Below are 25,465 nucleotides of genomic sequence, written 5' to 3' on the forward strand. Positions count from 1 at the left end.
TAAGAGACGCGCACCGCACCCGAGCATCCGAGGGTGCATCGGACCCAGCCCTGATGGGAACTGAACAGCACAGACAGCAACGCATCTAGCACACCAAGTCTCAAAACTGTTATTTTAAAATTACATATATTTAAAGAACCGGAACTACAGTAGACTCCTTCAGAAGAATATTAGGAGATTTGGTCTTCTAGAGTAAAATAGGACAAATTATTTCTTTACATGTGCACTTGGTACATGTCATTACATCGCAGCCAGGCAGAATTTAAAGCTCACTGTGATCTTTTCCACACAAGGAAATACAGCAAAGCTCCAAAGACCTATGGGCTTGGGTACACGCTGAAGTCATGCAGATTCAACACGAAGAACATCATACAACTGGATGAAGAATCATTTTTGCCACTCCAAACTGAATAATATGGCACCAGATTTAGACAAATAAAATGCTGTCTTGCTCTCTATGTCTAACTGACGTAAGGCACTGAAGGAGCTGTTAAGTCTGCACTGCACATAGAGACTTCAGTGAGACTAATAGCCCTAAAAAATGTGCGCTTCTGAATCAAAGCAATCATCAGACACGAGGTAACAAAAGGGGCACAAACTCTGAGATCTGATTAGGAAAGTCCATGGCTCTAAGCCAACATTAGTAGCCAAATTTATTTTTAATGGTGCATAGTCAGTCCCCATTTGTAAATGGAAATTCTGCTATTATTAATATCCTTAATGCCATCACTCCCCAACTACTGGGTTGTGAATGTTGATCTATCACCAATATTTGTCCAAAGTACAGGGACTCCTAGAAGTTAACCAAAGTGGGGTCTGCAGGGCTTGTCAGGGACAAGCTATCCTGTGAGCCAAAAAAATGGAAGCCCCAGGGGTGGCTGGAAGAGCTGACTGACTTCCTTCAGACCCTCAACAACTTCGTAGGGTGAGTGAATTCCCAACAGCTCTGTAGCAGCACAGCCTCTCCTTAGGTGGCTGTGGTGAGGGCTGCTACACCAGGCAAGATACAAATCATCTTTCAGTATCAGTGCCTAAGCCTGGAGTACGTGCACAGCAAAGCCAGACCCGTGCCTAGAGCTGTAACCTTTGGTGCTGCTTTAAGTAAGCTCCCTGAGAGACATTACTAAAATTAAGTCCAGATTACAAACTTAATCACTATTAATGACAAACTTTATAAATGGGCCAAAGTGAAACCTCAGCTTTGAATAACCGTAGGTCTGAGTGGGATAAATATGCTCTGAACACAAATCAGCATGTCCAAAGCATCACACAGAGCTCCTCTTGGCACAGGTGATTTCTCAGTTATCTAGAGAGTAAAAGGCTCCAGGCTCTTCCAGATGAGTGCACAGTAAAAGAACTTCAAATCAAAACTTCTGCTGACACAGAAGATCCCCTTGCATCCAGGTCCAGTGCTTATATTCTTTTTTTTTCCCCTGAGTGTGAAGATAAGATGTCTGTCGACAGAATTTGCTGACGAAAGGAAGAGATCTTTAGTAGCCGCTTTTTGAACGTACAAATAATTATCAGAGTCCTCAATTACTTTTGTAAAATGGAGAAGCATTTCAGTTCTGTGTTTCTGGGAACAACTGAAAACACCACCTCTGCCATGCTGGTCAGGCAATGTCTTCTGCTTGGAAGCACTGTCTGGAGAACCTACAGAACAGGATTGATGGTATCAGCTTCAGACAAGTGTTGGGAGGGCTGATATGACTGTCGCTCATAGCCGGTCTCCTCAAAATGTCATCCCCTTTCTTTCTCAATGACCCTCCCTCTGTAGCTGCATCTCACATTAAATTTTTTCTTCATTGAATTCCAGTACTTACTGTGGCTATTAATGATGTATCAAGCTATAGCCATCGACTGTAACGTAATCAGGATCATCTAAAACACAGCACAAACATATCAGATCTGCTCATGAGAAGTGCTTGAAGGAGCTCAAGGGACTTTACATAAGGACAAAAACACCTTGTACTGCCCACCCGTGTTAAAGGGATGGCAGGCCGGGATGAATGGAGGCTTAAAGAGTAGACTTGCCTAAAACCCAGAGTCCCACAATATCTCATCACTAAAACAGCGCTGAAAATGATCCAGCTAATGCTGTTTAAGCAGAGAAAGGCCCAACCTGCAGAGGCACGTTGGATCAACCTAGACACCCATAAGCTTCAGAAATACTTGTATACAAGGCTCTGATTAGAACATGCTCCTGGGTGAAATCTAGGCTCCAAAGTCAGTGACAAACTTTGTAGCGATTTCTTTGGGGACTGGATTTCCTACAGGAGCTTGGCCCAAAACAATCCCTTTAGAGAGCCTATGGTCATGGTCCTGTGGGGAACAGAGAGCAGAGAGATCTTCTGTGGTGGCAGAAGCCACATAAAACCAGGACTGATACTCTCAAGTAACTTACCTGGCCCGCTGGTCGGTGTGGGTAAAGGTCCCCTCCTGCACAGAAAGAAACACAGAGCTAAAGATCCGCTATAGTATTCTCTCCCTTCCTAAAACATCTGTTCAGGCTGTTGCTGCGACTGTGTGACGCCCTGCACTGCACTACCCAGAGGCTGTGAGAGGGCAAGAGGTTTGGCTGGCCTGGGTTTTACAGAGATCCATTTCCAAGTCATTTCATGGTTTGTTAACCATCAATAGCCTGCTTGGCAAACACAGGAATCAAAGCTGATACAGAATAGGAGAGGAAAAAAAAAACAGAAAGCAATGAGTTGGCAAAACATATTCATGGGAGCCTTGGGGTATGACACGTGCACTTGGCAACATTTTTACACGCAGACCAAGACATCAGAAAGTCGTAATTGAGCATGACTCAAGTAATGATTCAACAGCCAAAGTGGGACACTCACCTTTAGCAACAATCTTTAGCCCTGAATCCTCCTCTTCCCTGTGGCAGAAGTATCCTTCACTTCACCCTCCCTGCCCAACTTCTGCTCTGGAATAGTGTATTTTCTCGTTCTCTCCTGATGCTGTTCTTCCCTCTACCCACACACACTTTTAACCGACCCAGCCCTCCTCAGGTAGACAACAAGGCAAAGAGAGGAAAATCGTACAGGGAAGCCCAGAAGGTTTCAGTCATTCTTGGTAGATTAGGAGTCAAAGGCTCTTTAAGGGATTTCTGATTGTTTCCAGAGACAGCAAGACACAATACTCAAAATTGCTCAGGCTGCCCAAGTACTGCAGCCTTTCACCTCAATCCAAAGGAGCGCCAAAGAGACTCAGTACAAAAACAAATGAGCATACACTGTCCAAAAGCACTTTTAGAGTAATGTTTCCACACATGAAAAGGGAGAAATGATCCCAAAAGAGAAGTGGGAGCAAAAAAATCTACTCTGAGTGCACTTGAGGGGGTCATAAAATTTTACAATAGGTAGTACATTGGTATAAATCCTGTAGTAGAGAGTAATGGGCTGCCTAGCCTGGCAAATATTTTCCCGTGACACTCCCAGATCAGGATTACAACAGACTGAAAGCAAGAAAATACGTTTTTTTGGACAGCTTTATTTGCAATAGCCAGTCCATCATTTGAAATTGCACATTATATCCCTTACCTTGATATAGGCACAGGAGCCTGACTTCTCACAGGTGCTGCATTTCTCTGTGCGTTATAGTAGTTTTCATAAACAACAGGAGCTAGGAAAAATACACTATAGTAAAGTACAGACCTTGTAAGTATGAACTAATTGCCCATAGCAACAATCAGATGCTAAAGCTTTCCCCCTTTCCTGGGAAGATGTCTGGTCACCTTAAAAACTTTAGAAGTACGGAGAAGGGAGATCTCTTCAGGGACTGGTAATAAGTGAGTGGCAGAGGCACTACTGCTGCATGCCAGAGAATGAATGATGGACATTAAAAATGTTTTTTCACCTAAACTGATGCTGATCAGAGCAACAGCACCATGAGGAGGACAAGCATATCACCACTAGGTTGGGAGACTACACTGAGCTCTTACCTGGGGCCAAACTTCCAGTTTTGCGTAAATTTACAAAAAATTCAATATCCTTCTCAATGCTGCACATTTCTAAACTCTTGCGGATGTCCTCATATTTCTGCAAAGGAGAATTAAAAAGCATTGCTATACGTCATGTTGAAAACCATGTGTTGGGTTTTTTTAATCATTTGCCATACCTGAGGGGAAAGCACAGTGCTCACCCTCAGACATAAGTTTCAATAGTAGAGGAGAAAAGGGGAGAATTCCTGGAGGAATTCTCATCTGGAAAAGCTCTGGCCAAAATCCTCCTGCCTGCACGCTGCTGTTGCTGTCTGGTGGCTGATCAAAGGCCACAGGCCAACCTGGACGTGACACAGTCCACTGCATAGGCTCTGCTTTCCTATTCCCAGCCTCACCAAGGAGCTCCTGCATAGTCTTTGGCAAAGTCACTTCCTGCTACACTACCATTGCCTCATCTTTTTCAGCCACAAGTTTCTTAAGCCAAGGAGAACAGTAATTAGGCTGAGGACACAGATCACAGCAATCAAGGTTGTTGTCTATGAAGTTCTAACTGTTACGCCAAGATGCTTGACAGAACTCTCAGAAACTCCCCTGGCTGCACTGAGGTTAAAGCAGGTAGCCACAGCGAAAGTGGTGGAGGAGATTGTGCAGCAGCAGGTACAGAGACCCCTGATGTGGGTGTCTACACCATGCTGCCCAGCACTTAAGGAGAGTTTATTAGCCCACGTTTAGAGCAGCACCAGCCAGCTGGTGCCTGTCCTGACTTGATTATTCTTCCCAGGTCTTGGAGCCTGATGGTACAGAGAGAGCTGGGGTCTCTGCAGTGCTGATTCCTCACAAGTGGGTTCATTGCAGTGTGCTCCTTCAACGCATCCAGCTCTACCTGTTTCTTCCTCACTATTCAGAGTGCTCCAGCCCATTCTGCATATCTTTGCATATAGAATAATGAAGAACTGGCTCTGCATGCATGGATATGCTCATAACCAACCTGCAAAACTTTTGAAAGTGATACAATCATGGCTACATGCAGGAACATACATCTGCTCTTGGGAGACTTGATTTTATAGGAGCAATGTCTTCCTTCTGATTAGTTTTCATTCATTTACTGTTATCTACTTTCTCACTATTTCTCCAATCACAGATACTCACAATAGCCTAGACTTGGAGGGTCATGGTTGCTACTACAACCTGACAAAAACTGGGTAAAAAGAACCTGGATAGCTCAGCAGGGTTTCTCCAGTCCAAAGTAGAAAAATGAAGGTTTGGAGGGTACTTGATTTACCTCGTCGTTCTGGACACAGTCCTGAGACAGCTGGTTGGCATGAAGCCACAGGGCACTGCGGAAGTAACTGATCCGTTCACACTCCTGAGTCTCAAAGAACTGAAAGAACAAAGACAAAAAAGGACATAAGGGTCCCCTGTCAGCATGGCAAAAGGCCATGACTGCAGTGAGGACTGGTCCTCTGAGTCCAGCTGCTTACATACGTCCTAAGCAGCAGGGTTATTTGAGTTCACTTTTCACCTCTTGATCACATTTTAGTCTTGCCTCTGCTGTCTGCCAGAGAACTTTATCTGACCTTGAGTAAGGAAACTGGACTTGAGCAAAGATACCTCTAACTGCTGTGATCCTACACTCTGTCATCCAGCAACATCTTTATGTGAGAGTGCATCTCTTTTTGCTGGACTGTGTGCATCCCTAAGTATCATTACAAAGAAAAGTTATGACCTTTGCATCGTCACAGTGAAGTGATTACTCTAACCAGATGATGGCAGCACCAAACATGCAGGTAGTAACACACAAAAAGGTCACTACTTAGTGCATTGACTGTCAATCTTGAAAGGTAGAAGAAGAAAAAAAAACAGAAACTTTGAAGCAGTGGGGCCTTACATCCAGAAGCCAAGCATGAGAAACATGCAGGGTTAGCTGCAACAAGTCCTGCTGTATTACTGTGGAGGGAATACAAAGCAGAGGGCAAACCTGCTCTATCGCTAGTCCTGGCAGTGACGGAAGAAAATTGGAGGACAACACTGCAGCAGGAAGGCCTTTCACAGCATTTACCTCGCAAGCTTTGATGTGCTCTTTGTGCCATTCTTCACGGATCTTCTCCAGTGCAGCAACATTCTGCTGATAACTCCTGTCTGTGATGGAATTCAAATTGGCAATTCACTTTAAATCAATTAATTTAAAAAATCCCTTACAGCTCTGTATGTGGAACATCCAAGTGAACAATTCTTCACAATGCAATGCAACCATGTGGAGCACTGTCAATTGTCTGCTGTACACAATGTGAAGGGGATATAGTTTGGCAAATGCATTTCCATTCATTTTGCTTCTCTGCAGTGTGTGAGAGAATTTGCTTGCATTCCTCTGAAGGTAGGAAAATGCCTCCATGAGCTGAGCAAAGCCTGGATCTTCTCCCTCATGTGTGCAGCCTTACGGCCTTGATGTACACTTACTGCAGGGCCCCACATGGCTTGCACCACAGCTCGCTAGAAAGCTAAGATGTGCCTCTTCACTGCAATGCTTTGGAAGTGTTAAACCGTCCGATGCCAGGCCTCGAGCTACACATCTCCTGAGTTCACCCTCTGGACAGGCAGATCCATGGCACAGGCACACAGCCAGAGCAGAAACAAGAGCTCCTACCCTCCCCACCTGTCCCAGGCACTGGGCCCGGGTGCTGGCCTGGCACTGCTAGCACCTCCAGCCTCAGTGCCTTGCCATTTGCCCATACTGCCCAGGGGAAACAGAGCAGTCATGGTGGGGCCATGCAGGCAGGGTGACAGCGGCTCCTCCAGGGCAAGCTCCTGCCTCATGTTATCTCTGGACCCGTTTTTCTGAGGAGCTGAAGCAAGATCATAGAATCATAGAATCATAGAATCAGTAAGGTTGGAAGGGACCTCTGGAGATCATCTAGTCCAACCCCCTGCTCAGCAGGGTCACTTAAGAGCATGTTCGACAGGGTTGCATCCAGGCGGGCCTTGAAGATCTCCAGAGAAGGAGACTCCACAACCTCTCTGATCAAGAGCCGGAGCTCACCCCAGCATCCAAGTGCCTTATCACAGCTTTAAGCCTTGCAGGGCAACCCTCTGCACCACCTCCTGCCCCAGAAAATGCTCCACTCGCCCTTCATTTTCACACTCACCGGAGTCTTCCAGAGCTGACTTTGTCTGAGCCAACTTCAGGAATAGCTGCCAGAAACAGGAGAGAGAAGAAAGGTATAAGCCAGCCCTGGTGCACTGCCTGTGGCAGTGCAGTTCAGCTGGGGAATGCTACCAGCCCTCCCATCTCACCTTAAACCCCAAAGCTGAGAGAAGAAACATGAGGCAAATTCTGACCATAAAGAATATCAGCTTGACCAGCAGTGAGCCTCATGCAGCACAATACTGCACAGTGGTGTAGGTGCTTTCCAGTTTGGAGCAGGACCTCGAAATGGTGCAGCCTGCTGCTCCGCTCACTTCCCTTTCAGTCCCTTCCCCATGGCCACCTGCCTCCCTTTACCTTCTCCTGCTGCTTCTGCGTGACTAGATTTGCATTGCGGTGCACAGCCTGCTCTGCTTCGTCTTTATCCCTGCAGCGTTGTTCGTAGAGTCGCTTTGCCTAGGAGAACCACCAAATGGATTAGGAACGTGTCAGCAAGCAAATAAATGGAAATACACCAAATAAAATCTGGCATGCAAGACACTCTGGAGGAAAGCAGAGACTAGGAATGAAAAGGCTGGTGTGGCAGAACAGGAGACAGCACTCAAGGTCCCAAATGTCGCAGCTCTACTGCCTGGACAAAATGACAACACAAGCTATTCTTTGTTCAGGAAGAAAAGCTCACAGTAATTGAGTCCCTGATGTTTAAATTGCTCTTATTTAAGCCTGCAAAACTGCCATCAGCTATTTCTCTTGCATACTTTCAGTTTTGTTGAGTTCACTCTGCATACATTTATGCAGACACAATACAGAAAGAGTTGAGACACAGAGGAAAGCTCTTCTGGTTAGCTCTGCCCCAGCTCCATGTGCTGCATTTTAGCTGCATTAACTCGTATGGCAAGAAACAGCTGCACAAAATACAAGAATCGTGCACGCGCCTACAAGGCGTGCAGCCGCAGGAAGCAGAGCAGCACATCAGCTTTACCTCCATGGTCTTCTTGTACTGCAAATTCCTGTTCTTGTGAATTGCCTCCATTACGAGCTCTATCTGTGAAAGGAAAAAAAACACTATGTCAGCATGTCACTGACCTGCAAAGCTCAAGGGTGAACTATGAAGAGACAGGGACAAGATTATGAGATAGGTTTAGGCACCTTCCCCCACCTGGAGTTAGGTATTCCAGTACTCAAAATCAGTCCAAAACATTCACCTTCCTTTGTTTCTATCTAAGCCTCCATTTGTATAAGCAAAGGAGTTACACAAATGAAATGCTAATAATATATAGTAGTGTGTGACCTCCATAGGGCCAGACAAAATTGGCAAGTCCACGTTCCCTTTGGCTGGGGCCAAACTAGCCTCTGGTTCTGACAGCTTTCCCTCATTTTTAGGCAATGGAATAATAAACCAAAAGAAGTTAAAAAGGTAGACCCAAGTTCCCTCAAAATCACAGCTAGAGCACCACAGCATGTTCTTGGCCCTCAGCCTGTAACACAAACCAGCAGACACCAGCGCTCCCAGTCATGTATTTCAGGAGCTCCCACGGCCACCCTGAAGTCCCCATCACCCCCACATCCTCTCAAACCACTCCCAACATGCAAGCCCCAGGCATCAGCTCACACCACAGAGACAAGGCACAAGCTCCATGAAAGGGAAGGCACCACATCACTAGGCTGCCACTACAGAAATTGTTTTTAGTGAAGGGGTCCTAAATCATAGTGCAAATCTCTGAGCTCACTGTAGGGACACAGGAGATGGGAACTGAATTCATGAGCGACAGTCACAGCGTAAGACTTGGCAGGCTAGTACCACGTCTTGATCTGGGAGAACACTGGGAGGACACATCCAACGCTCCTGACACGTCCCCATCTGTCCCAAGCAAGGTACCTTTGCCTGAAAAACCTTCCTTATTGGGCTGGAGTCCCTGGAGCTAAGCTCCTGCTAGCTATCACTGGCCATGGCAAAATGACAGCACGTAGCTGCAAGGAGGAGGAAGTCGGAGGTTGCTGCACAGTTCACCAGTGCAGTTGCAACATTTAGGAACAAACTGTGGACTTCCCAGAAGCCACAAGCCTCTGGCAGCAGGGAGGGGGCTGGGGCACAGCAGCAAACATGAGCTAGGGCAGGAGCTCAGCATTCCTGCAAATGCTGGTATACCCTGCGGCAAAGGTGCTGGCTCCCATGTCTCCCTCAACTCCCGACCTTTTTCCGATGCAGTTTTTGCTTTTCCCTGAAGTCCTCCATTTTCTTTGCTTCCTCTCGAAGGGTTTGTGCCAGCTGGATGTGACTTTGCCCCACATTGTCTACCTCTGCAAAGAAAAAGAAAAACCACATATATGCCTAAGAAGACTGTGTTGCTCAAGTCCACTGCTTTAGCTAACATCAGACTGACCCAGAGGACTCCTTCTGTCCAGGGTATCTTATTATCATAAGCCTCACCTCACAAATCCCCATGCAAAAGCAGTAGCAGTTTAGAACACCTTTCAAACATAGCCTGTCTATGTAAAGAGCTATTCAGGATCTGTCATGCCAGGGCCTGCACTTTGGTTTAATAAAATTCATATTCAAGAGAAGTTATTCAAAAGAGCACACTCACATTTCCTCCTCATCCAGATCAATTCAGGCATGTTTTAACATATCACACCCTATAGCACTTGTCTGGAATACACATTGCCCTTGGCTAGCAGAGAAGCAACCTGAGGCACTGAAAAACTGATACTAAAAACTTCAGGCACATCTTCACTGTCCTACTGAGCTGGCCTGGCTGAAAGAGAGCAGTCCCACCAGGAAACAGGAGCCCATTTGCAGCTCATGAAGCTAAGATCATTCGAAGCTAAACCAAACTGCAGCATGCCACTAAGTCTTTTTTGCCCTACTCGCTCACGATTCAACACCACAGGTCAGCTGCTGCAAGGACAGAGCACGCTACAGACATCACCCAAGGTACAAGGCAGAAGACAGATCTGGCCAGGGTGGGCAGCAGCACAGCTCTAGCTGCACAGATGAGTGGAGCACTGGCCCTCTATGTATAGATGTCGCTGCTTGCTTACATACTTCCACTGCTCTTATCCAGGCTATCTAAATTAAAGCCAGCGTGTGTGCATTTACCCAGGCAGGCCACCTGGCTGAGGCTGGCCCACAGTCAGGGCAGGAGATGCCCTCACAGATGGGCATCTGCCAGGTTTGAGCGCCCAGCTGGAGATCCTTCACAGAGAGCTTTTCAGATGCAGTAAGAGCTCACAGGACCTCAATTTCTGCTCAAAAGATAAGCTAGAGCAGAAGAGCAGGAGGGAGACAGGGCACCACCAAGGAGCACTGGCAGGGTTTTGTACATCAAGCTAGAGCATTGCAGGTAGACAAGTAAAACTGCTGAGGGCAAAGAGATGTATTTTGCCTTTGAGATGAAGTGCTCAGAGATCCCTTCAGTTCAGCAGTAAGGCACTGACAAAAGACCTCATGAACCCATGAAAATGAATGGAATATGTAATGTGGCCAAAGCACCATCTTTTAGAGGCTCTGATTACTGAGTATCTGCGTGAAGAAGCCAGTAAGAGCTGGTCTGCGAAATTCCAGCTGAGCTTTTGATGTACAACTTCTGATGTATAACCTAAGTACAACTTCTGAGCTCCAGCCAGCCTCAAAAACTCAAGAGAGCCCAGGAGGCACTATCCACAGGTGGGCCTTCCTTCTCCCACCTTTGCCTGGAGACCTCCATCCCCAACTCAGTCTGTTGGGCTGCAGGTTCCCGAGGGACTGAGCTAGGCCAGGAGACCTGTATTCTCTTCTCCATGCATTTCTATGAACCTGACTGAGTAGACCCATGTGAATCATCTACCCTGCTTCAGGAACCCAAATTTCCTCTGTACACTGCGCTATACAGTGGAAAGCCGTGATGGAAAGATGGACATCTCAAAAGTAGGGATAAATACTGGGGATATTTGTGAGGATTATGAGCCTGTAGTTTCTGACACACTTGGATAGTTCTGCTGTGACACTTTCTTCACACACTGCAGTTGCTCAACTCGCATAGAAACCAAACAGCTGGAGGAAGCACTGGGGAAACCTAATGAGAGGAGAGGAGCAGCAGATTGCCTCCTTTGCCCTACAGTCTGATTTTACAGCCTATGACTGATTCAAGTATCATACAGTTTTGGAGACTCTAGTATTTTCTTCCCAAACAGCTGCCTGTAGGCTTCAGTGCTGCCAAGTGTCTTGACAAACATGAAGAAGTTACTTACGTTGCTTAAAAACGTCAAGAGATCTCTTCAGGGTGCTGAAAAACACAGGCATAATATTAAAAAATAGGAAAGCACTGCTAGGCCCACTGCACAGGCTTTACCAACAGTAACTGCAAAGCACTTCTCCTAAACTGGCGAGCAAGTCGCTGACTGCTGGCCAAAGCAGCCTGGAGCAGGTTTATTTACCTTTTTTATACTTTCAGTTTTTCCCTCTATGTGGGTATAACACAGTTCACTTGCTTAAATATCTACCCTTTATCTTTTTTTTCCAAACATTGAATATTACTGAATATTCTGAGTTTCAAGACAAATGTTTCAAGCAGCCTCCCCTAACGTACCTCTTGGAGGTATGAACATATGAACATTTTTCTACATATTTTATTGGCTAGTGGAATGTAGGGAACTTTTCTCCCTGTTAATATACCATGATGAAGATTTCAGAAATGTATTAAATAATATTCCAAAATAAAATCATAAATAAATAATCAGAGGATATCAAACTGAGCATGTGTGATGTACAGAAACAAAGGAGGCAACAGAAGCTGCCAAGGGTCATTGGGGAAATGGATTTAGAGGACTGAGGACACCTTGGTTTTCTTCCATGTCCTTGTGGGGGATTTAAAGGTGAGATGCTCTAGGCTGTCCTCTTTCTTCCAAGGGCTTACTCAGGGAAAGCTGGCAACACCACTGGCTTCAGAGCTAAGTTATGTAAGCAGAACCCTAAGATCTGCTTACAACTGCCAGATCCTCTCTCAGAGCCATCCACGGTGACAGTGCTGCCTGCGCACGATGGCAACGCAGTGCCTTTGATGATCGGCACAGTTTGACTCAAGGAAGTAAAGGTACTTCCTTCTGGCTATAATAGTCAGCAGGAAAACCTAAGTCGCATAATCCCCGCCCCTCTGCCTAACTACCAGGCCACATCTCATCTTGAGTGTCCATGAAGCAAGTGCACTTTGGTTAGTCTATGACTGAAGGGAGGTTGGTGCAGTCCAGCTCCATTACTGGCAAAGACCAACCTAACTGTACTCATCTTCATTCACAAGACCAGTTGCAGAACATCTTTTAGTAACGTCCTTATTGCATTTCGTTTAGTCTCTCACTAGCCTCCTTCATTCTTTCAACTAAGGACACTCATAAAAGCAAAACACACATGTGACTAACTTACTTCAGCTCTGTCTGTCCACAGGGCTTCTTCTTTGACAAGTTAATGAGCTCTTTGCCATATTTTTCTTCTATGATTGCCCTGTTAAGGAAAGAGAGAAGTCAGAGGCAATTCACACTTCAGAAATGACTCTCATTTTCAGCAGAAGTCAGGAATGGCAGGAGTTTCCCACAAGATGTCCCCTGAGTACAGACAAGGGAATAATGGATGCGCAGAACAACACCCCACAACTAGCAAGGGGGGTGCTAGCAAGGGCATTTGCCTCCAGCACAAAGACCCAATGCAATATTCACAATCCTGCCAACTCCCGGCCTGGTGGAGGTTATACAGGAAAGGAACACAGTCGCACTGCTGAGTCAGCCCACAGGGAGCTAAGATCCACTCTTATTAGATACCTCACCCAATCTCCTGTTCTGCCACAAAAATATCATGCATGGTTGGTTCAAGTATAGCTGTTATTGGCAATTAACCAGCAGTCATTCGAATGAAAATACTCTTTGCTTTGCTGCAGCTCTGCTACCCATGTGTAGCCCTCCCCATCTCCTAGTAGCTGATGGGTTTAACAACCACCTCCACAGGTGATGGAGGACTAAGCAGGCTGTGCACTTGCTGGCCTCTCCTCCCCACTTCTTGCCCTTACAGACGACTTCTGAAGAAAAGGCTACACCTTGTGGTGGTAAGACCTAAGTAAGACCTTTGAGAGATCATATTGTCCTCTCTTATTTGAAGAGAGAGTTCAAACACAATACACAAAAAGAGCACAAAAGAAAACATGTGGGTGGATATCTATGTCTGAGATAGCTGTCCTAGCTGGCAACAGATAGTCAGAAGAGAGAAACAATTACTGCTACAGGTTTGCATTAGAAGCTCTACTGCATAAAATAAATAGTTTTCTAAATGCCTTTGTCTCTAACTCAGAGGCAGATGGCTATACTGTTCCTTCTACAGTTTTGGGGTGAAGTTCACGTCACAGAATCACAGAATCAGTAAGGTTGGAAGGGACCTGTAGTTCAACCTCCCTGCTCAAGCAAGGTTACCAAGAGCATGTTAGACAGGATCACTCTCTTCGGATAGCCTGAATTTCTGCAGTCTTCTGGCTAGACACATTGGCGAGGACCTACACCACCTTCAACAGCAAACATGAAAGGGCATTCATGCAGAGCACAAATTGCACTCTCCATTGTCACTGATGAGCAGGCTCAGGTTCTCATGATTCAAGTAATCGCATGTTTCCTTTGGCAGCTAGAAAGCCCACATTTTGCTGGAACATAAGGTTACAGGCTGAACAGATATAGGTGCATTAGACAGATTTTAACTGCAAGTCTTCTTCCTCTGCATCCCCATTACATTTGTTCTAGGCTATTTTGTCCCAAGTCATATTCACACATTTGTTTCTTCCAGTTCTGAACACCAAAATTACATTAATTCAGGATTGTTCTGAAACAGTCTTCCTAATTAGCCACTGCCAGCCAAGTGAACCATAAAGCCAAAATACTTTACTAAATCATCTCAGTTATGCCTTTGTAGTCACAAAACCTCCACTTACGTCAAGTCTTCCGATTAATAAACGTGTTATCTAATACTGCTATTTCTTTTTAATATAAAGGCTATAAACTGTCCACAATGCACAAAGACAGGAATAAGAAGTTTGGAACGCCTTGCAGATTTCCAGTGCTGCCTACAAAGTCACATCTCCCATGCCAAGGTATTCAGCTGATCTCCCGAAGGCTGAACTGCAGGGACACTCAGCACAGTGAACTTCATGGGAGAGCATGTTACCCAGCCAGATAACTGACAGCTGCAAACACATCTCCTTCAGTAGGGATGTTTGGCAGCATATAAGGCTGAAGTATTCAACTAATCCTGATTCCTCTTTCTTTTTAACACAGATAGTTCAAAATGTGAGCATCAGTTGAGTCCTCGGCTTTGTAACTAGCACAACTGAGGACCGCTGGGTACAGGACTTCATACCACAGCACCAGCCTTGTAAGGAAAGAACAGTGATAAAAAAATAAGTTATTCATCAGCCAAAAATCAAAGATTTTTTTATATAGTGAATAGTTAAACACAACAGGAGAAAACTGAGAACACAAGAAATAATAGAAGTAAGTACAACTGCTTCACTTTCCAGGTTCAGCCAAATCCATATTCAGAAGCAGCTCTGTACCTTTCCTTCAAAAAGTCTTCAAACTCTTTGCAGTTCTTCCTGCCGTCATTCAAATGCTGTATGATGTTGTCATAGCCAACCGTGCTCGTCAAATCCGTACTCTGAAAACACAAGTTAAGAACAGGAGTCACATCCCTATCAGTGCAACCCACGGCCATTGTCACCTCTGGTAGGATTTTACACAAAAAATGGCTCAATCGGGAGCTAATATGCCAGTGTCTGTTTCTGTTTCGCTTATAAACTACATAAAAGCCTATGAACTTTTTGTTTTGGGCTAGGACATAGTTCCAGAATGAGAAAAGTGATGGCAATTCAGGACAAGACACTTTTATAGCTTTCAGAAAACAGAAGAACTCAGCTTCAGTCCTACAGTATCCCAGAAACACGCTCTTCCGCATCCTGAGCACAGCTGGCCCCAAGACACACCAAAGCTTCTCCTTCAGCGCTGTCTCCCCTCCAAAGCTGGCACAGCCATTTCTGTCCTGCCCCTTCACAGTGCCCATCCCCATCCTGCAGATGAGGAACCGAGACACAGCCCAACAGATTGCGATCTTGAAAACTGTATTTCAGAACTCGTGTAGCTTTTCAAATAAAATGGACCCACATGACTCAGCTGGCTTTATACTGCAAAAACACAAGGATTAAATCTAGATCTCCCATGGCCCAACAGCACAGTGAGACATCTCCTCCTAGGACTTTAGCTGTCCACTATAGCTTAGTGAAATAAAATGCTGAAAAAGCTCCACGTCTCAAGATACAGTCCACGTTACTATTGCTTCTCCCAGTTTGTGCAGACACCAAGACTGATGCTGGTTCTCATTCACTTGCACTACTCTGGGCATCACCCTCACCTCTGGCCTCACTGTAGGACCTCCACATCTAGGCTGGAGGTGATCTTGCAGATCTTTCTGCCAGGGATAGTTACGCTGCAAGCTGTTCTCACCACCCAAGCAGCAGTGCATGGATGCACTCAATGACTGCTGCTGCAACAGCCTTTCCTTTGGTCTTGTGATAAGTAATCTTGTTCCACTCCCATCAGTTCAAAACACTACTGCAAAGATCATTTCCCCAGATACCAGGTCCTCCTCTACCACTGCTGTATGCCCTCCATGAACCCCCAATACCTCAAACAGGGCCAGCATCTTCAGTCCCCCCAAAATATCAGAGCCTCTGAAAAGTCTGCATCCCATCACCAATGGGGCCAACTCCCATCTTCCAACCAACAGGGCCAGCTCTGCTGTACCACTCACACCAGAGGAAGCTTCCCATAGACTTCAGAAGCATCCCTGGTTTCCTTTGAATTATTTCTTAAAAATACATATTTTGCTGTGATGTTTACAAAAATGTGTGTTTGTGTGTGTGCAAGAGAGAGAGAAAATGATGTTGATGGGCTAGGATGAAGGTTGAATAACACAATCCCGTTCTTTTCTCATAACTCTACCATCAGCTGTCTGAGGCCATATGCTCCACAGGACAAAAAGTGTATTTTTGTCCTACAATTGGTCAGGATTTATCACCCTGAGGGCCTGGGCCAAGAGCAGTACCCGTAAGTGCTGCTAATAATAAAGAGGGATGCTCAGACCTTGAACCCTCCTTCTCCAGAAAAAGCCCAAAGCAGATGCAGGGAGCTCAAAAGAAGGTGCTACCCGTCATCTTCTGCAAAAAGGTCTGGTTGGTGTTGTACGTACAGGAGCGGAACACATACAGAAACAGGCTGCAGAAAGGAAGCAAAGGCAGAAGCAGATACAAAGCTCAGAGAAAGGAAGCAAAAGCCACAAATAGTTATTAAGAAGCTGAAAGAGGAATAATGGCAGGATGGAGAGATTCAGGAAATGGTTCAAAGCCAAGATGACAGTATACAGATAACTGGAAAGAATGTGTGGGAGGCAGAGGAAGGGATTTCTCATGAGTTTGTACCCAGCATGAGAAGCAGGACTCATATCTGTAGCAAATCAGACATCATTGTGGACTTCCCTAAGGGGTCAAGGATTTGAAAGTCAGTGGCCAGAAAGCAAGAGATGAAATAGAGATCTGGTGAGATAGGACCAGTTGGAAACCCCCGGGTGTGACAGGACAGCTTTGCTCCATCTATTCCATGGGCAGACAAGAGGAGACTATGGAGCGGGACCTAAGGGACAAGCTGATCACCAAACAGTGAGCTCACAACTCCCCAAAGTGATCTTATTACTGAAAACACACAACTGGTTCGCAGCTTGTGTTGCGTCTTTGCTAATCAGCTATGTGAAAAAGGAAGCACACTTACGTTGAAATCAATTCTCATGACCGTTGCAAAATTCAAGAACATCCTAACTTGACTTCCTATCCCCCATTTAAAAGGAAATAAGAGATGCAGAGAGCAACCACATACATGCTGCTTAGTTAGTCTACGCCTGGGCTCAGTACAGAGAGGCAAACCTCTGTGTGCATGCAGCATTGGAGTACTGGTGTCAGTAGAAGAGAGAGCACTAATAAATGAAACAAACAGGGACTGAGCTCTCAGGATCTGCACAGATCACTCTGGAGGTGGTCAGGGATCCCCCTCCCCAAAAATCCCAAGATTTTCTCCAAAAAATAACATTGATCCAAAAAAGGCCCAAATTAATCCATCAGAAAATCCCAAAATACTGTTTCCCAGCTGCCTACCTCTCAACCTCTTTTTCAACCTGCAGATGCTCTGGAGGAGGCAGAAGAGGCCAAGTGCAGGGTCTCTTCCCCCTGTCCAGGCCACTGCTGGGGACAGATGAGCTGTCTGCCTCCATCTCCCAAGCGTGGTAGCTGCCCCCTGCCCCAGACAGTGGAAAAGGAAACCAACCTTCCAGCCTTGCAACTGGAAAGCTTAACTCCCCCGTTTCAATTGTCCTAAGAAATTTATTTTTTACTCTCTCCATAAGAAAAATGGCCATTTGCCTTTCCAACTGATGCAGATGCATTTTTCCTCCTGTTTTGGGGAATGAGCCATTTTTTCACTTCCTTCCTTCACTGATGAGGTGCAGAAGACAACCTCCAATCTCCCACAAAAGTCAGACCTAGCTGGCTTGTTTGGAGAACAGGAACAAGACAGAATAACCTTGCCCTTATCAATGGCTCTTTTTGGAGAGAAATGCTCACAAAAATGCATTTTGTATTTTCACAATCACCTTAGCTCACAGGAGGATGGAGATAGATCAATAATAGCGGGGAGGTTTAGCTCGGTTGGTCAGAGCGTGGTGCTGCTAATGCCAAGGTTGTGGGTTCAATCCCCGTACAGGGCTACGCTGAGGGTTGGACTAGATGATCTCCAGAGAGCCCTTCCAACCTTACCGTTCTATGATTCTGTATTAGAAATGGAACTAACTACTCCCAGCCCGACACTCAAACAGCTCCAATACAGGGCTTTGCCACTCGGGACTGACAGCTCGCTATGCTGGACAGAAGCGCCCAAGGATAACATGACATGTCAGCACAAGCAGGAACAGCTGGTTCATCTGGCCCCAGTACTCAGAAAAATTGTGACAGCATCTATCACCAAATGTGCGTTGAGCTCTTTATTTTATAGTCCTTCCTCCTCCACAAGAGGGATTCAATTTCAGCATGTGTGTATTACCCAAGTGCCTTCAAGCCCAAGCCTGGACCAAATTCCATGGTGCAATGTGTTATATAAAACACAGGTCATAACCAGCCCCAGCACAAGCAGTAGTATAAAACCAGCATAAAACAGGTGGATGCTGGCCCATGGGAAGAGGTTCCTTGCCCAGCAGGAACTGAGCTAGGCAGAGTAATAAGCCAGGAAAAAACCTTCACAGCACCGTTCTGGGCAGATGTCAGTACGGAAGAATAAAAAGGAACAATGTGACGGCTTGCGGGATCTCCCAAAGGGAGGACTGAGTGGTAGCAACGGAAGAGGAGGGGGACTAAGGGGAGGACAGAGCCATGGGTGCAGAGGGAAGGCATGAGGAGTGGGATAGAGTCCTCGGCCAGGGATTTAGCTAAAAGAAGGACATTGCAGATTTTAGGAACTGTTGCTAAAGGATTTTGTGCATTTTAAGTCAGTTCTCCATTCTCCACTAATGCAACAGCTGAGCAGGAGGAAAACTCCATGGTAAAGGGAGACCCAGCCATGTATCAGCCATATGGCTGCTTTCTGAAAGCACCTCACTGCCAATCTGAGCCGCACAGCATCTAGTCCTCCTGGCCTTCCCGTCAGCTGGTAAACTTGCTGTACCACGAACACAGCACAGTCCCGCTGTTGCAGCGCACAGCAAGCAGAACAGCTTCAAGGCCACACTTGAGTGCCACAAGCCCTGGGCTGGTGGCACAGCAGCCGTCCCAGGCTGCACTAAGCTCTCCCACTGCAAACAACACTTAAATGTCCCCTCGCTCCCTGATGATTTCTTTTCTTGACAGTATTTAGCAGAAATAATACAGAAGGTTACATGAGAGCAGAAGTTCTCCTTGGAAACAGGAAAAAAGAAATGGCTGCTCACTTGTTGCACCTTAAGAGAACAAAAGTTATCCAAAAATTGCTGCCAATCTCAACTTTGCTCTGCCAAAACCAACAGATTTCTTCCCTTCCAGTCTAGAGACTCATGAGAGAGGGATTTAAAAAAAAATCAACCCAGACCCATTTAACAGCTGGGAAACTGAGGCACAGTGAAACAATTCATCACCAGCGCGCAGTGAGTCAATGCAGAGCCATCAAGGGAAGCTAGGTCCCCGGCTCACAGAACAGTGCTCCGCACACTGCTTCCCTTATCCAAGGCGAAGTCTTCAAACTCCTCTTCTTACAAGCTGGACATAAAGTTTTACAGAAGCAGAATTGACGAGCAATGACAAACTGATGTAGTTTCACAACAGACTTGATGCAAAGGCCAGAAGCATTTTCCTCCTCTTTCGAGGGGCTCCTTCTGAATAACATCTCTTTAGCACCAAGCTCAGCCCATTGCCACCAGCCTTAATTCGGCTTTGGGTGCTGAAGAACTGGCAGAGCCCTTACTGGAAAGCCTGACGCTTGTCAGATATGCAAACTGAAAGGAAGCAGGGAAGTTATCATGACTGGCACGAATCAAGCTGTGGTCTGGGACACGGTCCAATGCAGGGCTGGAGCACTGGCAAGCAATGGTCCTGCTTCCTCTCTCACAGACTATTTTGGCAGAGTCTGAACTAAAAGGTGCTGTGGGAGGAGTAAAGAAACCAAAACTCATAAAAGAAAACAAAGGAAAAGGCAGGATCTAGGCAAGTCAGGAGGGTTTGGACCCAGCACATGCAAGCTGGAACGCAACACATGGAAAATCAGAGGGACATCAAAGAAAGAGTGGGCCATGACTGCGCTGATGCAGTAAGGTCAGCACTCAGGGCTCTCTTTGCTCCTTCGGCCCCTTCCTCTTCTCCAACCAGCCTCTCACCCTCTGCTTGTGCAGCACGAGACCGTCACGGTCCTCACCACTTCTCAGGCTCCCTGGTGGAGCTATTAACGGACATGCTATTTAGGGTATTGTCCATGGAAACTGTAAATAGATGATTTTAGGTGACAAAGCAGCAGCTGATGTTCCCAGAGAATACAGAACGGATGTAAAACTCTGAAGGAATGGAAACTCCCTTTTCAAGCCTTTTAGAAGCGCTCCAGGGCTCAGCACAGCATGGCACCACTTACCAGTATCAGCAGACACCGCCTGCTCCTCAGTTTGCTCTATCCCACCCTTATAGACTCCTATAGGCTCCCTGCAATAGAAGGAATTTCTCTGCTAATGAATAACTCTGGCCAGATGAAACCACGCGTGGAAAGGTGCCATTTCTGTTCTGAAGTTTTATACTTCAAACTGGCATAAAATTACTGTCTGGAATTTTGCTTGTATTTTTAGCAAAAGGAGCAAAAATGCTGTAACATGGCATCTGAAGCCATATTATGACCTTGTGTTTGACAGTCAGAGTTGAAAGGAAAATAGTTTGATTTGACCTTTCAATTTTCTACCCTGCTTTTTACTGAAGTCTCTCTGCAGTTCCATAACTTACAAAGACAACAGTGTGGGAGAAAAAGCTGTTTATCCTAATCTCCCCAGAAATAAAAGGGTTTGGGCACAAAAAGATTTGTTAAGTCTTGCAGTTTAGTATTTGGTCCTGGCATTTTTTAACCATGCCTGTATATACATGCATGCTCAATACTTAGCTCCTCAGCTTAAGCTGAAAAGTAACTGTTGGGCCAACAAGCCAAAATACTCAGGAAGCGGCACTGTGCTGCTCACGGAGTCCTGCCTATTACTTGAAAGATCTTTATTTATGCAGAGCTTTTAGTATCTCTTCTCAGCCTCCTGTGCTTAGAAAAACACAGCAGTAGAGGGATGTCTATTTTAGTATTCAGAAACACTGCAGAGCGATAAATAGCTGTGCTATTCTGGTTCACAGGCAACACGGTCTAGTCTCAAAGTTTCTCAAGGTCCTGCAGAGCTTACTGGATCCAGAAAAAAGATCTTTACACCGATTTCTCCAGGGCACAGAGGTAGCTACAACACTTTCTGAGGTATCCTTTTTCCCCAGGAGAATAAAAAACAGATAGCAAAGCCTAAGCCAAGAGGACAGATCCAGTTCACTGCAAGTGGAAGCTACTCTTTGCTCCTCAGAGCATCATCCTGCCACCGTGCACAATGCGATACCACCCCAGAGCAGCACTCACCGCACTGCAAAGTCAGCAAGGAGGGGGAGCAGTTTGTATCATCTAGTTGTGCACTTTCTCCCAGACTGACAGTCTGCTTGGACACATACCTAAATTCAAGGGCTTGCCAATTGGCCACTTGGCTCTTTGGGGATAACAGTGCAGGAGATGCTGCAAGAAGCTGCAGTTCCTCCCCATCAGGTACAAATATCAGACAAAACTAATTGGGAAGGAGGAACAGGACTCTTAGTATATCTAGCCACCTTAGAACAGCTTCCTATGAAAACCAGCATTTCAATTAATAATCTTCCATGCAAACTTATAAGAACTGTCCTCACCCTATGCCAACAAACATGTATCCTGAAAGTCCCAGGTATGTATGTTAAAAAAGAATAACAGGCCATCAAATTCTATGCAATTAGATCCGCCCATAAACCCCACCTTGTTCTTTTTAAATGACAACTTGAGGATTTAATAACACTAGTGATAAACACTACAGTACAAAGCCAGTCTCATTTTAGAGAAAGGCAAGCGGAGGTAGAGGGAAGTGAAATGGCACACCCAATGTCACGCTGTGAGTCAGCAAGCAGAGAAACAACCCAGGAGCCTGGGCTCCCAGCCCCCCCCCAACCACTGACCACACTCTCCTCTCATCCTACCCCTACGGAAATAGGAGCTGCTGAGAAAGGAGACAGAGTTTATCCTAGGCCAGCCACACAAGGCCCTGTGGGTGCTGCACAGATAGAAAAAACACAGCAATGAAAGGAAATAAAGTCCAGGTCACTGTCTCAACGTGAACAAGTTGAGCTTCCAGAGCACTGGTTCACCTCCCTGGTGGTGGGACCCAATCCACCAGGCTGAATTTCCCAGGGTGCAAACAAAACATGCTGTCCTAGCCACCCGCTGCACCTTCCCCCTTGCAAAATATCAGATACAGCTAGTGGTAACAGGGGCTTGCAGCAAGGAATCGCTGGTTCCTTTTCAGATTCTGCATCTCCCTTGCTCCGCAGTTTGGGGCAAAACATTTCTTTTCTCCTGCACTCCATTTTTGCTGAAAGAAACACTAGAGCTCTTTGTTATGCATTGAGGGGATTAGCAAGTGTCTTGCAGAAACTTCGCCATGTACTTGTTAGAAAATGAAATACATAAGAGCATCTCTTACTCCGGACAACTTGACTGAGCCATGTACTGTTTTACTAGGATCACTTTTTCTTGATGTGAAAGGTAGTTATTGTGAGTGCCTAAAAGACTTACACACCTAAATCTCATTTTCAAAAGTTATTTAAGCTGACCAACCTTAGTGAAAATTAGCAAGTCTTTGTCTTCAACATCATCTGCACATCCTTTAATGTTTTATGAAATATTTCTTTTTAATGAACCCCGCTACACAATCTGCAGTTAGCAGGGCATTGTTTCTTACGTTATTCTAAACACGAGGACAAAGAACCTGCTCTCCAGGTTGTGAATTGTTAGGCAGTAGATCAGACTTAAAGTCCATTTTAGCATTACCATCATCTCTATTTTTCCCACTAGTTCTACTATGTTTTGATCAGACCAAATGCCTTGCTGGTGAGTTACCTGAAATACTCTGCAAGAACACGTTTGGGGAGAACCAGGTGCAGATATCCATGAAATGAACTAAATGAAAGAAGAGACCCCATATAATGAAAGAAGAACAACAGGTTGCAAAAACAGATGGAAAAAACACCCCACGCTTGCTCAACTCACAGAAATTGCTGCAGGCTGGGCAAGAGGAAACAAACAAGATCTTAGGCATATTTTTATTTTTGGTGCAGCCGTCAAGCTATCTGCAAAAGAGCTCTTTTAGCACAGGCTGCAAGGGGCAGCATCACTCGAGCCAGGGCTTTTGCAGGCCAACAGCAGTTTATGGCACTGCTACTCTCCGCTGCTGCCAAAGCCCCTATACGTACAGGTTTGGGGTGAGCTCAGCTCCCAGGTGAGCCAGAGCTTTAGTTGGATGCAAAAGAGTAAGACTTCTTCACTCAAGGCAGTTAATGAGCTTATGCTGAGACCTAATAGGATAAGCAAAAAAACCAAGCGAACACAAGTTACAGCAGCAAGACCACACGGTTTTCAAACAATTCCCATCCAACACGTCAAGCTGCAGAAAGCAAACTGAAACCATGCTTTCTCAAAAGCTATGCCTTTGCTCGCTTAGTGGCGAGGCCATGCCGCGAGCCAGGTCAGGGAACATGTTCCAGTGCAGGAAAAAATAGACACACGTAAACCACCAAAGAAATGAGAACGGACAGAGTTTAATGACAACTCTGTCCGCATAGGAGGTTCACAGCACAGCCCTACTGCCTGTTGCTCCAGCAAAGCAGAGAAGGTTGCAGCCTAAACAGGGTGTGTGTTGGGGGGGGGGAGGAAGAAGGGGGTCAAAATGAGCCAGGGAGATGGAGCTACTGTCACTTTTTAAGTCCCCAGAACATGCAACTACAGTCTATGGTCTGTTCATACTTGTGCTGGGACCAAGGTCCCAGCAGCCAAACAAAATAGGTCACTTCTACTCTCACGGAAAAACTTGGACATTTCCCCACAAAGAAACTCCATAGTCGTGATTCACGACCCGCAGCATTTCAATGCTGCAAGCCACAACGCTGAAAACGGATTGGTATTTGGGGGGGGGGTATATTTAGACTTTGTCCCATCAATTGCAGGGTTGAAATCCTCTCCCTCTGCCTCCAGCCCATACCTCGCTCACAGTACCCACTGCCAGCAGAGGAGGAGAAACACAAACTGTAAGGCTTCCTGGAACAGACATGGCCCTCCAGAAATCCTCCCTTTCCCATGGAGTTGCCCTGGCCACTGCAAAGCCACTTGGTTCAAAAAGTAGAGTTCTCCTTCCTCATACCTTTTTGGTTTAGATGAAGTGAATAAAGAGGAAAAATTGCAGGAAGAAGTCAGCACTCTCCCACCATAAAAGCCTTAATAAAACTTGGGTGCTTCTGTGCATCTCTCATTCCCCTTCCTTCCCAAGCACCTGCAGCTGATACACTGTCCCTCATAATTTGTCTGTAGACAATTTGGGACAGTATAGGCCTTTTCCACATACGAAGCCAACACAGCAGAGCCTTGAGCTCTCCACTGAGTCAGTATTTGTCACAGTCCCATCCACCCTCAGCCCCGCTGGCCTGACCCAGTCATGTTTCGTCAGGCAAGACGGCAGAGTGCAGGGGATGTTCGGAAGGCAAAATCCATGGCAGCATAAACAGTTTTGCCTAACTAAGAACTGCAGAGTATTTAGTGAAGAGCTGAGAAACAGCTGCCAGATACCAAGCCAGCTTTATTTTTCCAACCTTGTTCGATCCATATCCATGACTTACGTACTGACGGCGCTGCACTCGGTAATAAGCTAATGGCGTTGGAGATGGCGTGACTGCAGTGCTCTGCACTTAGACCTCACGTTCCAGGAATACGCAGCAACGATCGGTCCAGCCCATGCACCTCCTGAATGCCGAATGCCCACTGCACTTTCCCCCTCCGGGCTCGAACACCCCAAACCTTTACCCTACCTCCTGACTTTAGGCGTCTTGAGGAGGAGGCACGCACACGGAGGGGAACTGAATCACTGCAGCTCCGATGCCCTGCTGCTTACAGGCACTTCTGCATCCCGAAAAGCAGTGTTTAGGCTCAAAGGAGCAAGCGGCAACTTTCCCTGAGCCTTGACTTTTCTTTCACAGCTAGGCAAACAGGAGCAAAGCGAAGGGAGACTGGCTCCCCATCCCGGGATTCGCTCGCCATCGAAGCAACCTTTCCAGCCACGGTAACTCAGCGTTGTTCACAAGCTGTTAGTACCGAAGCCTCAGCCCAGTGCCGCCTGGCTGGGGCACGCTCCGGCTGCCCCCGGCGCCGGCGGTACCTGCGGGCCGCCACGGGCCGACGCTCCGCTCGCAGCCGCGCGGCCTTTAGCCGCGGAGGGAGAGCCCGTGAGGCGAGGCGAGGCGAGGCGAGGCGGGGGGCCCGACCCTCACCGCCTCCCCAGCCCGCTTCTCCAGCGGGGAGACGGACCCTGCCCCCGGCCCAGCAAAGCGCCACCGCTGACCCGCCAGGGGCCCGGCGCGGCCGGCGTCGGCTCCGGCCCCGGCCCCTCCGCGCCCGGCCCGCTCACCCAGAAGTGGTCCCTGAACCGCGCCTCCTTCATGCTGCTGCTGCCGCCGCCG

The 25,465-nt window shown here is 46.5% G+C and overlaps 1 protein-coding gene across 1 annotated transcript; it reads right to left on the minus strand.

Moving 5' to 3' along the window:
* Positions 1–143: 143 nt before the first annotated feature.
* PSTPIP2 (proline-serine-threonine phosphatase interacting protein 2) lies at positions 144–25,465 on the minus strand. Its single transcript, XM_062599540.1, has 15 exons — positions 25,414–25,465; positions 14,657–14,757; positions 12,493–12,570; positions 11,325–11,359; positions 9,289–9,395; positions 8,077–8,139; positions 7,452–7,550; positions 7,096–7,141; positions 6,012–6,091; positions 5,235–5,333; positions 3,953–4,049; positions 3,552–3,633; positions 2,405–2,439; positions 1,824–1,881; positions 144–1,653 (listed from the first exon to the last, which is right to left on the minus strand). The coding sequence occupies exons 1-14, from the start codon at positions 25,444–25,446 to the stop codon at positions 1,832–1,834; spliced, it is 1,005 nt and encodes a 334-aa protein (XP_062455524.1). The 5' UTR covers positions 25,447–25,465; the 3' UTR covers positions 144–1,653; positions 1,824–1,831.

The sequence above is a fragment of the Rhea pennata genome, chromosome Z (genome assembly GCF_028389875.1).
Source record: "Rhea pennata isolate bPtePen1 chromosome Z, bPtePen1.pri, whole genome shotgun sequence".
In the NCBI taxonomy this organism is placed as follows: Eukaryota; Metazoa; Chordata; class Aves; order Rheiformes; family Rheidae; genus Rhea; species Rhea pennata.

Excerpts from the sequence above, each read along its gene's own strand:
- PSTPIP2 (XM_062599540.1), bottom strand. The coding sequence starts at position 25,446 with ATGAAGGAGGCGCGGTTCAGGGACCACTTCTGG. Across the intron at positions 11,360-12,492 it reads TGTGGACAGACAGAGCTGAA|CACCCTGAAGAGATCTCTTG; the intron begins GTAAGTTAGTCA and ends TGTGTTTTTCAG. Across the intron at positions 1,882-2,404 it reads CACACCGACCAGCGGGCCAG|ATGATCCTGATTACGTTACA; the intron begins GTAAGTTACTTG and ends GCTGTGTTTTAG.